This window comes from Ochotona curzoniae, unplaced genomic scaffold, assembly GCF_017591425.1.
Source record: "Ochotona curzoniae isolate NIBS_2020 unplaced genomic scaffold, NIBS_Ocur_1.0 scaffold_4701, whole genome shotgun sequence".
Taxonomy (NCBI): Eukaryota; Metazoa; Chordata; class Mammalia; order Lagomorpha; family Ochotonidae; genus Ochotona; species Ochotona curzoniae.
In genome coordinates this window covers 1,353,659-1,367,692 of record NW_024467122.1, presented here as the reverse complement: position 1 = coordinate 1,367,692, position 14,034 = coordinate 1,353,659, and the positions used below count along the sequence as shown (strand labels likewise).

At 50.5% G+C, this 14,034-nt stretch overlaps 1 protein-coding gene across 1 annotated transcript in view; it reads left to right on the top strand.

The window, feature by feature from the left end:
• The window catches only part of AKAP13 (A-kinase anchoring protein 13), a 99,325-nt gene that overhangs the window by 40,722 nt on the left and 44,569 nt on the right, over positions 1-14,034 (top strand). The window contains exons 7-8 of the mRNA XM_040969773.1: positions 116-120; positions 7,299-7,403. Coding sequence (XP_040825707.1) covers positions 116-120; positions 7,299-7,403 — 110 coding nt within the window. The remainder of the gene's footprint in view (positions 1-115; positions 121-7,298; positions 7,404-14,034) is intronic.

The following is a 14,034-nucleotide window of genomic DNA, read 5'->3' as shown; positions in this document are numbered from 1 at the left end:
TGCTCGTTGGTGTTCTCAGTGACACCTGCCCTGGAGCCGTTCCCGCCTTCACTCAGGCGTGTCTTGACCAGTGGACAGCATGTCCATTCTCAGTCCAGGTTCTCGTCTCCCACAGAAATGGTAAGCAGACATGAGTGCTGTGTGCAGCTCGTAACTGCCCTGGGTTGAGGTGAGCATGTGTTCGCCCGTGAGTGCAGACCACCCGAACAGAGAAGTCCACAGAGTGATCCAGAGAGTTGCCCTGAAACTAGAAAGAAGGAGCAGTGATTGGGATGGGCCGTCCAAGAATGGAGGGTGTGAGAGCACAAGGGCTGTGTCTGAGCACCAGAGGGACAGGTGCAGGACCTCTGAGTGGTCCATGGCACACAGCAGTGCTCCCTGCCTCCCACTGTTACCTCACACATAGCCAGGCCCTGGCTGAAGTGTGCATCATGGAAGCAGGCACTGAGACAGCTAGCAGCATATAGCACGTGGTCGGGGGAGCAGTGGTAGCTGTGACTTCCAGCCCCGCAGACCTAACTGGCTGCTGGCCTATTTTGTGTCATCCTCTCCCTACCAACCCCCAGAATGGTCCTAACCATTTATCATAAAGGTCCAATTTTCTGTGTTTGCCTCCTCCTGGCTAGCAGGTCTGCTCCCTGCCTGTGCAAAGTTTTGAAACTCCAACCTGTCTCATGTCCTGATGGCTTCATTTCAGGTGCCAGAGGATCCCCTCCGTCACTTGCAGGGGTTGTAGCCCATGGTCGTTGTCCTTCTGAGGACTTGCTGGCTTGTGCAGCAGTTCATGCGCCAGGTTGACCCACTGCTAGATTCTGTAGAATCCATCTGCACGAGGCAGCCAGGGGGCCGGGACACACATCTGTGTAATACCTCGTTCCACAAACCTGCTGCTGTTAGAGTCGATGTGGCAGATTACACTCCTCATTGTGGACTTTCCTGCCTGTCCACCAGTCCACTGGCCACGGCCGAGTGCCCACAGACTCCAGTACCTGCTCACAAAGCTGACCTGCAGTGTAGGCTGTGTTGCTGCAAGGAGTCGACGGATTTGTGAAAACCATCCTGAAGTGGAGCACAGTCTTATGTTAGGATGAAGGAAGAACTGGAAAACTCACTAAGGAATTTTCTTCCAATTTCCGATTCCTGAGTAAATCAGGATGAGAGATGAGTGAGCCATGATTTCTCTCAAGGGCAGGAATTGATACGACAGAGGCGAAGAGTGGACATCTTGTTTTGGGCTTTAGGAGCCGTTGGAGATGCTCAGTGGTCCTCCCAGGAGTAGGCACACTGGTGTGTACATGCGTCTGTTAGAGCTGATGGGGCAGGTTGGCAGGCCCTGGGACTGAGCTGCCCTAGGAGCGCTTCCACGAAGCGTTTCGAGTGGACTAAGCTTCCCAGCAGGTGCCATTCTCAGCCTGAAGGGCAGGGAAGAGGGTGGCACGTGGCCAGGAGTGTGAATTATTTTGGCCACGCCAGAATTTGAGGCTGTGATTCACATTTTCAGCCTCACCTGCTGACGAGGGTCTGCAGTAAACAGAGCTGACGCAGCCCCTGGAGCAATTAGACCCCTCAGAGGCCGGTCTCCTGTCGCTCTGGAGTGAGTGTGGAAGGCCAAAATGGAGAATTATTTCCTTCAATAGGGCACAGAACATGGGTGCCTTTTCTGTTCATCCTGTGAGAATATAAACAAGGCAGGTGTGTAAGTGTGTCTGTCAGCCTTTACTTGGAACTGCCTCTTCCCTTTTACACAAAGCTGAGCAAAAGAGGCGGCCTGGTGTTTCCACCACAGTTGTTTTGCGAACAGGAGCCCGGAATGAGTGACTGCCTTACGTGACAGTATGCAGTCCTTTCTCTCCAGAGTCTAGACGCCACTGGCCCAGGGCTGTTCTTCCCAGATGGGCAGAGTCCTGTGTCTCCTCAGTAATTTGATGAGAAGCTACGGGAAGCCTGACCTTAAAGCCTGGTGCCCCTTGGCGTCTTGAAGCTGCTGTGTCTGAAGCTCAGTGCAGGGAGCGTCTGTTGTGCCCTTTGCAGGCTGACATGGCAGAGCAGTTTCCAGAACCTCCCATGTAGCAGCTCTTTGTGCTGCATTGCCTGCTAATGCATTCATTTCCTTTGCTAATATTGCAGGCCCTTTAATTTCTAGCATCCCCTGAAGTAAGTGCTGGCCACTTTCAGAGGCTCCAGCACAGCCTGAAGGAGAATTAATATTTTTTTCCATGTTCATTGGTAATGTTCTTTGCAGTTGGGAAGCCTCTTTCCAAACTGCTGCTCACACACCTGACACATGGAAAGTGCCTTTGGAATCGGTAAATATTAACTCCTTGGCCGTTCACTAATTGTAAGGCTCTAGTCAAAACAATTAGCCAAGTCTTTTGAGTTGAAGTGTTAGCTGGCTGAACTTTTATCATGTGTGTGAGATCCGCTGTGACCTACACACTTCCTTCATAAAGCAGCTGCCATCAGTAAGCCACTCGACACCTCGGGTGTCAGGTGTGTCAGAGCCTCCACACAGGAGGGAGTTCGTCCGGACTCTCCTGGCAGTGGAGTAGGTGGACTGAGTAGAGTACCTGCACACAGGAGGGAGTTCGTCCACTCTCCTGGCAGTGGAGTGGCTGGACTGAGTAGAGTACCTGCTCTCTGACCTCCACACAGGAGGGAGTTTGTCCGGACTCTCCTGGCAGTGGAGTAGCTGGACTGAGTAGAGTACCTGCTCTCTGACCTCCACCCAGAAGGGATCGTCCGGACTCTCCTGGCAGTGGAGTAGCTGGACTGAGTAGAGTACCTCCACCCAGAAGGGAGTTTGTCCGGACTCTCCTGGCAGTGGAGTGGCTGGACTGATTAGAGTACCTCCACCCAGAAGGGAGTTTGTCCGGACTCTCCTGGCAGTGGAGTGGCTGGACTGAGTAGAGTACCTGCTCTCTGACCTCCACCCAGAAGGGATCGTCCGGACTCTCCTGGCAGTGGAGTGGCTGGACTGAGTAGAGTACCTCCACCCAGAAGGGATCGTCCGGACTCTCCTGGCAGTGGAGTGGCTGGACTGAGTAGAGTACCTCCACCCAGAAGGGATCGTCCGGACTCTCCTGGCAGTGGAGTGGCTGGACTGAGTAGAGTACCTCCACCCAGAAGGGATCGTCCGGACTCTCCTGGCAGTGGAGTGGCTGGACTGAGTAGAGTACCTCCACCCAGAAGGGAGTTCGTCCGGACTCTCCTGGCAGTGGAGTGGCTGGACTGAGTAGAGTACCTCCACCCAGAAGGGAGTTCGTCCGGACTCTCCTGGCAGTGGAGTGGCTGGACTGAGGACTCCCACAGCTGGCTGAGTCCTGGGAGGAGCCTGAGACGCTGCAGTGTCCTTTCAGCTCTACGGCTCATTGCACCTGGCGTGGAGCTTGAACTTGGTGTTGTCCTCTACCAAGAGCACAGCAACAGCAGCGGCCCTTAAGCGTGCAGGCCAGACTGCAGCCCCAGAGTTGGGCTCTTGAGAAAAATGGGCCACTGGTCCTGACACCGGGCTGTCTCCTGGCTCTCTGCTGCAATAGTGAAGGCTTGTCCAAACTGGGGGTTCCTATCACTGGAATGTATGTTACCAGCTCTGTAATGCTTTGAAATACTGCCTCCTGCTTGTGTGTCCGGAAGCGTAGGTCTGTGGCAGGACATTTGTTAGCCCAGCCCCGGGATCCGTGCTCTATAAAGCCCTGCCGTTCCCTGGCGTACGCTCGGCTGCTGCAGCGTCTGTGGCGGCCCTCCCATGAAAGAGCATTCTTTGTGGGATCAGGATGCGCCCTAAGGAGTTGGACCTCTTAGAAGAGGGGGCGTTGTTGGGGGTGTCTCCTGTCCCGGTTCTCCTGCAGAGGTGCAGGCCTGGGTGGTTGTTGGATCTGAGCCTTGAGGTGCCTACCGAGCAGAGCATCGTTTCCCACCTGTAAGAGCTCCCTCTGAGTTGCACACTGAGTAGACCAAGCTCACGGGCAGAGAGCAGACCCTTCCAAGGAAAGGAGTTGGCATTCAGGCAGTGCCAAAACTGTAGGCAACAAGAACATCTGTGAGGCAAGCTAAAGGCTGAAGGTTGTCGGCTCTCCTGATACTGCATTTTGACAGAGGGGTCCTGCATGAAAGCTAGCCCATAGTGACTCCTACTGTCAGCTTGAGGAATTGACACCCGGCTGTCAGTGGTCTCCTGAGGCACGTGGGCTGTGGGAGCCCAGTGAGATCGCGGACCGCATCTGGACATTCAGATGAGCTCAGGAACCCAGTGGGAGTTCTCTGCTGCCTCCTGTGAGTGCATCTGGCACGGGGCACGGCTCAAGTGCTCGCCGCTGGAAGACACCCTGTGTACCGCTCTACTTACTTTCTACATCGGAAAGAATTTCCTGGACAGTGTAGCCAGACGGCCATGCCCTCAGGATGGTTGTGAGGTCACGGGGCGGTGCTTACAGCAGGTCCTGCCAGGGAGTCTGCTGTCCGCTCTGCTTCCCGCACTGGAGGCCCTGTCCTCCGTGGTATTTATACCATCTAGCACATGGGAATGTGGAACCATATCCTTCCAACCGAGTTCATAGGGCTGAATAGAGAAAAAAAATTGCGAGTGAAGAGTGTCCACAGAATCTAAGAACACAGATGTCCACAAGGCTCTCCCAGAGCCAGTAGTGCTTGTGGATGTGACATGAGGCTGGCATGGTGACACGCCAGCCCATAGACATCCTTCATGGGCTCCAGCCGGCGTCCATCTGCCCCACCTCCAATCCAGCGACATGATCTGGGAACGCGTTCTCCCCTGCAGGTTGAGTGAGTTATGGAGTGTTCTCCCACAGTGCCCCTTGAGCGGGCTCAGCCAGCATGTCTGGTAGCTGGTCGCTGGGAGGCACCGATGCCCAGCGTGTAAGGATGTGATCATGTGTGTGACTAAGCTTGGGGGCTATAACTCTGCTATTAGAGAGTTCACCCTCTGGGGGGCATTGTACCTCATGCCTGGACTCTAAGACCAGCTGTCAGAGTTCTCCATAAACCCTGAAACCTCAGGGGGCATGCACTTCTGGGCCTGGAGCCACCAGCCCCCTCCCCTGTCACTTAAGTGCCCTGCCTGGGGTCTGCGCTGCAGCGTAGTACCAGGTTCGGCATCTTCCAAAGGTGGCCGCTGCAGGGAGCGGGCCTTGGTGGTAAATTTATTACTAATAGTTTACAGTCCGCAGATAGGAATACCCAGTGGACTTGATTGGCACTGGGAGAATAAACCTACCCTCATCCTTGAGTGGGGTTGCCCTGCACAAGAAACACGCCGTGTGAGTGGGCCAAGCAGCAGCCAGTGCCCTGGGAAGCAGCAGGAACCCGGGAGTGGGGCCTGTGCAGGTGCAGGCTGAGGACCAACATGCTGGAGGGCAAGGCTCCGTCCTGGGGCTGCGGAGTGGGGGCCCCAGTGGAGAATCAGGGGTGTCCCACCTTGTACCTCACACATACCCGGGTCCCAGATGCTTTGATTGACAAGTGGGTGTGTGCCCGACCAGACCTGACTAGTTGCCTGCCTATCTCATGGATCTAAGTCTGTTTTGAGAGCCCAACTGTGGCGATGTGATATAATTTGTACCAGATCTGAAGAGATAAAGTAGGCATGCGACCCCCTGGAGAGGCAGGCATCGGTGCTAAGAATATTTTATACTTGTTTACTTTAAAAAAATGTTTTTTTATTTGGAAGCTCTAGTGACGGAAGGAGAGATGGGTGCAGGTGGGCAGCACAGTGGATGTGGCTCACTGCCCAGGTGGCTGCACTCACTGTGGGGGCTGGGCTAGGTGGAGAGCAGCAGAAAGCAGGTGGCTCTGACTTCCCACCTGGCCGCAGGGACCCCCACGGCCCTGGGCTGCTTTCCGCGGCCTTTGCAGGTGACAGGCAGAGAGCCAGCATGTCAAGACTCCGCGGTCTCTTTCACGTTCCGTCCCCAGTGTCCCTTGCGTACAGTGGAATGGGAACAGGCTGAAACATGCACATTTTCTTAGCATAGTTCTGTTTGCAGAACATGGCATTGTGCCAGCACAAAAATTTAGGCAAATTTAGGCTGACCTCTGGGGTGAAGAGGGTGGGTGGAGAGCCCCGTGGGCATTCACAGCACACATGCTCCTCCGAGCTGATGAGCTTAAGGCCGAATCCTGTGGGGCACCTCGGGCTTTCTGTGTCAGGGTTATGCTTATGCAAATAAAGGTTGGTTTTGATGATCTGTGGTTTTGTGACCCCGAAGGGGATGGTTTCATCGTCAGGAATCATTTACTTCACCAGGGAGGGGGCTTGGCACAGCCAGGACGGTGGTGTCTTTCTGGAAGAGTCCCTGAAGCCATGTGTGCAAGCTAGCGAGTTGTAGTCTGTACCATTTGAGTGGAGCTCACTCAGCGTGTCCCTGGGGTATAGTGGCTTTAGCGTGCACTCCATTTGACGCATTGAGATTCCTGAAAGCCTGACAGAGGAGTATTTATTTACTAATTTGTCTGCCCAATAAATATTTTCAGAACCTGCTCTTTGCTATGTGCCTTGACCTGGAAAAACATACATAGGTTGCAGACCAGAGGGAGACCTGACAGGACATGTTGAGTAAAGCAGTAGAAATGGTCGTTGAAGTTCTGTGAATGTCTCTGACTCCCAGGAGATGAGCCGAGTCTCCCCGGAGAAGTCGTAGGAAGGGCAGGCTGGCAGGAAACTAGAGTGGGCCCACGATGGGGATACTGTGGAACTGGGCTTTACCACGCTTGTGGCTTCACTAAAAGTGACCGAATTAATCACTGAAACTTGAGGCTGTCCTCACTGCAAACGTGTTGGGGGCTGGGAGGAGGTTAGAGGCTGTGCAGGACTCCACTGACACCAGGCCAGGGCGGCAGCTTACTGAATGGAGAGTCAGGACAAGGCCTGGCCATGCGTACTGTGCGGGGAGGAACAGGCTGCGGAGAGGCCCCGATTGGACGGCTGTGGACCCATGCCCAGCAGGCGGTGGTCTGGAGCACAAGACCAGGTCCGGCCTGACAGTAAAATGTGCGGCACACACATAGGGTCAGTGGGGGCCGGCGTGCAGGGACGTGGGGTGCATCCCAGGAGCACACCCCACATGTTTGCAGAAACTGCAGCTGCGGGCGGTGTCCACTGGAGACAGTTCATGTCTTGTTTCATAACAAATACGCACTGGCTGGATGAATTCTTCGGCGCAGTCTTTGAACTGTGCGTGTTCATAAATGAAGGTGAAAGCATTAAGGCTGCTGACGCTGCGTGTTTCTCCCCGGAGGGAAGAGGTGTGTGAGCTCTGACTCCTTGTGTCGCCCGCTGGCAGTTCAGCAGCACGTGCAGCTGGCGAGGCACGTCTCTTTCTCCATCGGCATCTCTCCACTCCTGAGGTCTAAAAGGCTGGATTCCAGTGAGGAGGAGGAGCTGCATAGTAAGTAAGCAACTTCCGAGTCCACTGCGGTGCGGCCCCTGGCTCGGGAGGTGCTGCGGCCTGGGCACCCACCGTCCTCGCCCCTGTGCATGCCAGCCTTGAGTTGTGCTTCTGCGCTTGGCTCTGCACGCCTCTACGGTCAGTGGCCGCCCACTTCCGGCTACCTCGAGGCCTAGGCAGTGTGTCCCATCCCGCGTTGTCCCCCTGCAATACTGAACAGTTCTACCAAACTTTCCTCTTGGCCATGCCTATTTTATTTTCCTGTGTCATGGGAAAGATTAATAGATGCCAAACCGAGGCATTAGAAAGCTTACGTTGTGTTTTTTAAAGATTTATTTTATTTTTGTTTGAAAGGCATACTACAGAAACAAGGAGAGAGGGAGAGACATCTTCCATCTGCTGGTTCATTTCCCAAGTGGCTGCAGCGGAGCAAGCAGCTGCTTCGGGCTCTTCTGCGTGAGTGCCCACGGCCAAGGACTTGAGCCACCCTCTGCTGCTTAACTGGGCCATTTCTCCTTCCACAGACAGAACCTGGATCAGAAACAGAACAGCCAGGACACGAGCTGAGATGCAGCCTTAGCCTGCTGCGCCCTGGCACTGGCCCAGCACAGGTTATCCTCAGCACTTCTCTCCCAGTGCAGGCATTGGGCCTGGCGATGACGTGTCTGTGTGCAGCTTCCTGCCGACGAGGGCCCGGAGAGGAGGGAGCAGTAGAGGTGCAAGGACATGGAGACTTCGTCCACCCCATGTGTTTTGGGCATGGGAGGCATGAAGCTTAGATGGAACTTTTCTCTTTCTCTCTCTTTATCAGTAACTAAATAGAGAGATGTGTCCTTTGCGCTAATGCCCTGCGAACAAGGATTTGGGGGTTAATACATTTTTTTTTCTCCTTTGAACTCTGTTTTAAACTTTCAGCTTTTTGGTAAACTGTTTCAGATAAATACATACTTACTTTGTAATACCTAACTTAGAAAGAGTGCTCCCTTAGCCAGGAGGACATGGGGTGTGCAGAGCGTGCGACACGCGTGAGACCTGTGCTCAGGGTAGGTGTGCGGGCTGCGGTTAAGTGGGAAGAGCGGCAAATGTCACCGTCAGGAGAGTCGCTGTCCTTGCTTGTGTGCTGTTTGCGTCATAGTCTGTGTTTCTGTTTCAATGGGAAAACCTTTTCTTAAGAAAATGATTTGTTTATTTGAAAGCCAAAGAGATAGCGAGGGAGAGAGCTTTTCCATCTGTTGGTACAAGCCCTAGATTACTGCAGGGGTCAATCAGGAATGGGCCAGGCCACGCCCAGGAGCCAGGTGTGTCACCCAGGTTTCCCACAGAACTTGAGATGGCCCAAACACTTAGAAAATCTTTCCAGTGCTTTTCCCAGGCTGTTAGCGGGAGTTGGAACTGGGGTAACCAGGGTATGAGCTTGTGCCCGTGTGGGATGCTGCTGGCACAAGCAGCACTTTTGCCTGCCATGTTACAATGCTGGCCCCAGGAAAACCTTTTCCTAATATTGAATAATAAACTGCTTTTATGTCATGCATCTGGTTTTATGAGTGAAGCATATGAAAATTCTTATGCTTGGAGCAGACATTGTGGTACCGCATTTTAAACCACATTTTAATGTCATCACCCAGTGTGAGTGCTGGTTTGAGTCACTGCTGCTCCCTTTTCGATCCAACTCCCTACTAATGGACTTGGGAAAGCCGTGACAAATGACTCAAGCCCTTTGCCCCGCCGCTCTGTGGTAGGTCCAGACCCCAGTTCTTGACTTGAGCCTTGCCCTGGCTCTGCCTGGGTCTGCTTGGGAGGAGCCAGCAGGTGGAAGATCTCCGTCTGTCTCTGCCTTTCAAGTAAATAGATAAATCTTAACAGCCATAAAATATTCCGACGAGTGAGCCCCTAGTTGTTTAGCACTTCCTGACTGTTGATGTGTCGCTTGGGCCACTGGGTTCACCTGGAGGGGAAGTCCCTTACGTGCGGTCACACAGAGTTCAGTTGACTTAGTTTTAAATGGAAGTATTTACCAGGGTTCAGTATATTGTTTCCTCTTAATACTTACCTGAAAAATAGATATTAATGCTATGCCCATTTTGAAGGGAGGAGAGTTGTCAAAATCCATGGGAACTTGGGGTGTTCAGGGAACTCAAGGACGTTTCACCCCAGTGTCTGTGATGCGTCGAGAAGTAGCTGGCCGGATATTCACAGGAACTACCACAGGGTCACCTGGAGCTACATTTAATGCTCACGGGCACTGCCACCTCATACCACCAGGCTGGCATGGTGGAACCCTGAAGGAGAAGCTTGAAGAAACTCCTCATTGAGATATTGGATGTTTTTTTTAAATGTGTTCCTTAAACTCGTAAGTCTCAGTGAGGATTCTCTGCACTGAAAAAGCGAAGAAACGGCAGGAGGGGTGCAGCATGTAGCCACATGATTGCAGAGGACCTGGAGCGCCTTGCTGTGCTGACCTGTGTTTTCTGGAAGCCTCGGTGTGGAGACTGTGCCTACAGCAGCTGGTGGAGCCAGGTTGCATGGGGACAACTTGATGTGACCTTGTCCATCTGTTGATCCCAAGTCAACTGCCTGCGCGTGGGGCCCACAGGAATGCGTGTGACCTCGAGCGTAGTGATTTTGTAGTGGAAGTAACAGTACTGGTTTCATATTCCTAGATGCTCTGAAAACCTGGCGACAGTTTAGGAATTTCACGGGGAGGAATTGCGGATTAATTGCTGTTTTTGGAGCCACATCTAATGGGTCAAAGGCTCTAAATGAAATCTCAGTAGTGAGAAAGCGGAAGTTCTCATAGGAGTCACAGAATCTCCCAGTTCCCAACAATATTTTGCTTTTTAATTTTTGGTCATTCCCCAGAAACCTGCTGTTTGGTTACTCTTGGTGATCTTTTGTGTTGGTTTGGGTTTTTCTGCTTTATACATTTTTTATTCATATTTCTGTAGTGGTAAATTGCTAGTCAACTGCTAAATGCATATTAGTATTTGACAGCTTGAGAGAGTTTACTACTGTGTTTGTCATTAAGGCTGTGTTTCCATTTAAAGCCACCAACATAAATGAATCTAAGTTTTTAAAGAATACACTAAGGTTGGGCAGTGTTGTGGTGCAGTGAAGGAAGCTACTGCCTGCAGTGTTGGCATGCCACATGGTTGCCTGTTCAAGTCCTGGATTAACCAGTATATGCATGGTTTCTCCCTCTGGGTTCCCTCCTCTCCCTCTCTTCCTGCTTCCCTCTCTCCCTCCCTCTGTCTCCCCTCCCTCTCTCCCCTTCCCTCTCCCTCTTTCACTTTCTCCCTCTCTTCCTCTCTCTCCCCCTCTCTTTCCCCTTCTTTCTCCCTCCCTTTCCCTCCCTCTCTCTCTCCCTCCCTCTTTCTCCTTCTTTCTCCCTCCCTTTCCCTCCCTCTCTCTCTCCCTTCCTCTCTCTCTCTCTCCCTCTCTCTCCCTCCCTCTCTCTCTCTCCCCCTCCCTCTCTCTCTCCCTTCCTCTCTCTCTCTCTCCCTCTTTCTCCCTCCCTCTCTCTCTCTCTCCCTCTCTCTCCCTCCCTCTCTTTCTCTCCCTCCCCCTCTCTCTCTCCCTCCCCCTCTCTCTCTTTTTCTCTCCCCCTTTCTCCCTTTCCATCTCTTTCTCCTTTTCTCCCTCCACTTTTTTCCCTCTTCTATTTCATTTTGGATTTCACAGTACAATTCCATGGGCTCTGGGCTTTCACCTAACCCCTCCCCAAATTCCCTCCCTCAACTGGTTTCCTCCATATTATTATAATAGTATAGTACTTGCTCAGCAGTCGTAGGTCCATCCTTCTGTTATTTAAATGTGTCCCGATACAGGCAATGACAGACAATCCTGCATCCTATTGTCAAGATACATTTAACAGTTTTATTGGGAGTCCATTTTTAGTCAGGAAGTAGAAATGCATACTGCATTGTATCTTTACAACTGGATATGATAGTCTTTATACATTTGCTTAAATGAGAAGCTATGGAACAAAATCAATAGTAGGAGTAAAGAAAAAGGATTTACAACACCGTGGAGTTAAGTAACGTGCTACTGAATAGCAAATGTACTAATGAAGAGTTGAAAAAGAAAACGCAGAATGCTACTGTGTGATCTGTGAGTCAGTGAAGGACTTAGTAAGAGAAAAGCAACTGTTTTGAAGAAATGAAATTCAAAATAATATCAAAACCCATGGGTTGCAGCAAAAGCGGTATTGAAAGGGCTGTTGATCTTACAATTTGCGTTAAGGTTGCCTTATATCAGAGAGGACATATGGCTGTTCAATATAGTATTGGAAGTCTTTGCCAGACTATTAGGCAAGAAAAAGAAATTAAAGGAATTCAAATTGGAAATGAGGAATTGAAATTATCTCTATTTACAGATGACAACGATTCTCTACTTAGGAGAACCCAAAGACTCAGTCAAGAGACTGTTGGAACTCATAAGAGACTTTGGCAGAGTAGCAGGATACAAAATTAGTGAACGCAAATTGATGGCACTAGTGTACACAAATAATTCCAAGGCTGACAAAGATTGTAAATACAGCCCCCTTTAAAATAGAGGAGAGGAATCTTAAATACGTAGGAATTAAGCTAACTAAATATGTGGAAGACCTCTATGATGAAAACTATAAAACATTAAAAAAGAAAGAAAGAAAGAAATAGAAGACATTAAAAGATGGAGAACCTTACCATGTTCCTGGATCGGCAGGGTCAACATAATCAAAATGACCATATTATAAAAAGTAATATACAGATTCAGTGCAATCCCAATCAAAATCCCAACGGCATTCTTAGAAAAGAAGGTACAAAAGTTCATCTGGAAACACAAGAGACCACAAATTGCTCAAACTATCCTGAAGAATAAAAATCAAGCTGGAGGAATCACAATTCCAGACTTAAAGACGTACTACAGAGCAGTGGTCATCAAAACAGTCTGGTACAGGTACAGAAACAGAGAAGAAGATCAACACAACAGAATAGAAACACCAGAAGGAGCCCACGCATGTATAGTCAACTAATCTTCAACAAGAGAACTGGAAACAATGCAGGGAAAAGCCTGGGCCCTTCCACAAATGCTCCTGGGACAACTGGATAGCAGCCTGCAGAGGGGAGAGACAAGGCCTCCCTCCTGTCACCTCATATAAAAATCATCTCTAAACGGATCAAAGACCTAAATCTGCACCCAGAAGCCATCAAACTATTAAAGGCAAACATTGGAAGTTCTCTGCAAGATATAGGAATGAGGAAAGAGTTCTTGAAAAAGATGCCAAAAGCACAGGCAGGCAACGCCAACATAAACAAATGGACTACATAAGAAGCCTCTGTATGGCAAAGGAAACAACAAAGCGAAGAAGAAACCAAGAGTAGGACAAAATCATTACACACTACTCATCCAATAGAGTAATCCAGAATGCAGGGAAACCCAGAAACCCAGGGACAGTAAAGACAAACAAAAACTGAAGAGGAGGGCAAAGGAAATGAACAGATGTTTTTCAGAATAATTCAAATGGTTACCAAACATATGAAAAGATGCTCAGGCTCCCTAGCTGTTAGGGAATATAAATGAAAACAACATTGAGCTTCTGCCTAACTTCAAGGAGGTTGGCCTACATTCAGAACTCTACTCACAACACCTGCTGGTGTGGAGGTGGAGGGAAGGTACCTTTCTTCGCTGCTGGTGGCAGTGTAGGCTTGAACAACCACTGTGGAAATCAGCACGAAGAGTGCTTCGAGAACTCCAAATAAACCTGTCATATGACCCAGCTATGCTCCTCCTAGGAACATATCCAAAGAAAATGAAAACTGCATGTGAGAAAGGCATCCGTAATCCTATCTTTACAGCAGCACAATCTATAATAGCAAAGACATGGAAACAACCCAGATGCCCATCCAAAAAGGAGTGGTTAAAGAAAGTGTGGTACATCTCCTCCATGGAATAGTGCTTGGCTGTTAAAAAAGAGTGAAATTATTCAATTTGCAGCCAAATAGTCCCAACCATTAAAGTGTTTCCTCTGAAATAAGTCAATCCCCAAAGGACGAATTTTCCTCCCTTCTTATAACTCTTATAGTAAATACAGTCTTTTAAAAATAAGTACACTAGGGTTGAAACGCTGCTAGTTCCGACACCTGAGACATGCAGAGGTGGGAGCTCGGCTGAGGCACCCTGCCCCTGATTTGCGGCTTTTTGCCTCGCAGCTGCTGTCAGCGTTTAGTGGTGAGGTACGTGCTGAGGAGCAGCAGGCTTCGGAAGACTTGGGATTTGTTTTTGTGTTTGCTGGGAGTTATACCCACCTGCTGGTTATTTAAACGTATTTTTCTGCAGCTTGGAACCTTTGGGGAGTGAGTGGGTCAGGTGCTGAGGGGCTGAGCGTGCACTGTGGTGCCGGCTGTCACAGGGCACGCTGCTGTGTGAGCGGTGCTGTTTACTTTCCTGCATGTCCACGCACACGTGCTTTGTGAAATCGGTGGGTTGTGACTTAACTCCTGGGTGACTCAGACCTCACTGACGTGTTCCCTGGTGTTTGTGCTTCGTGACGTGCTATCTGACTTGCCTTGGGGTCTCTAGCAGCCTGCGTCCGCAGTTACAAAGATGCATCTGTGCGTGTTTTCTCATCTTCACCTGGAAGACGCGCTGTCCC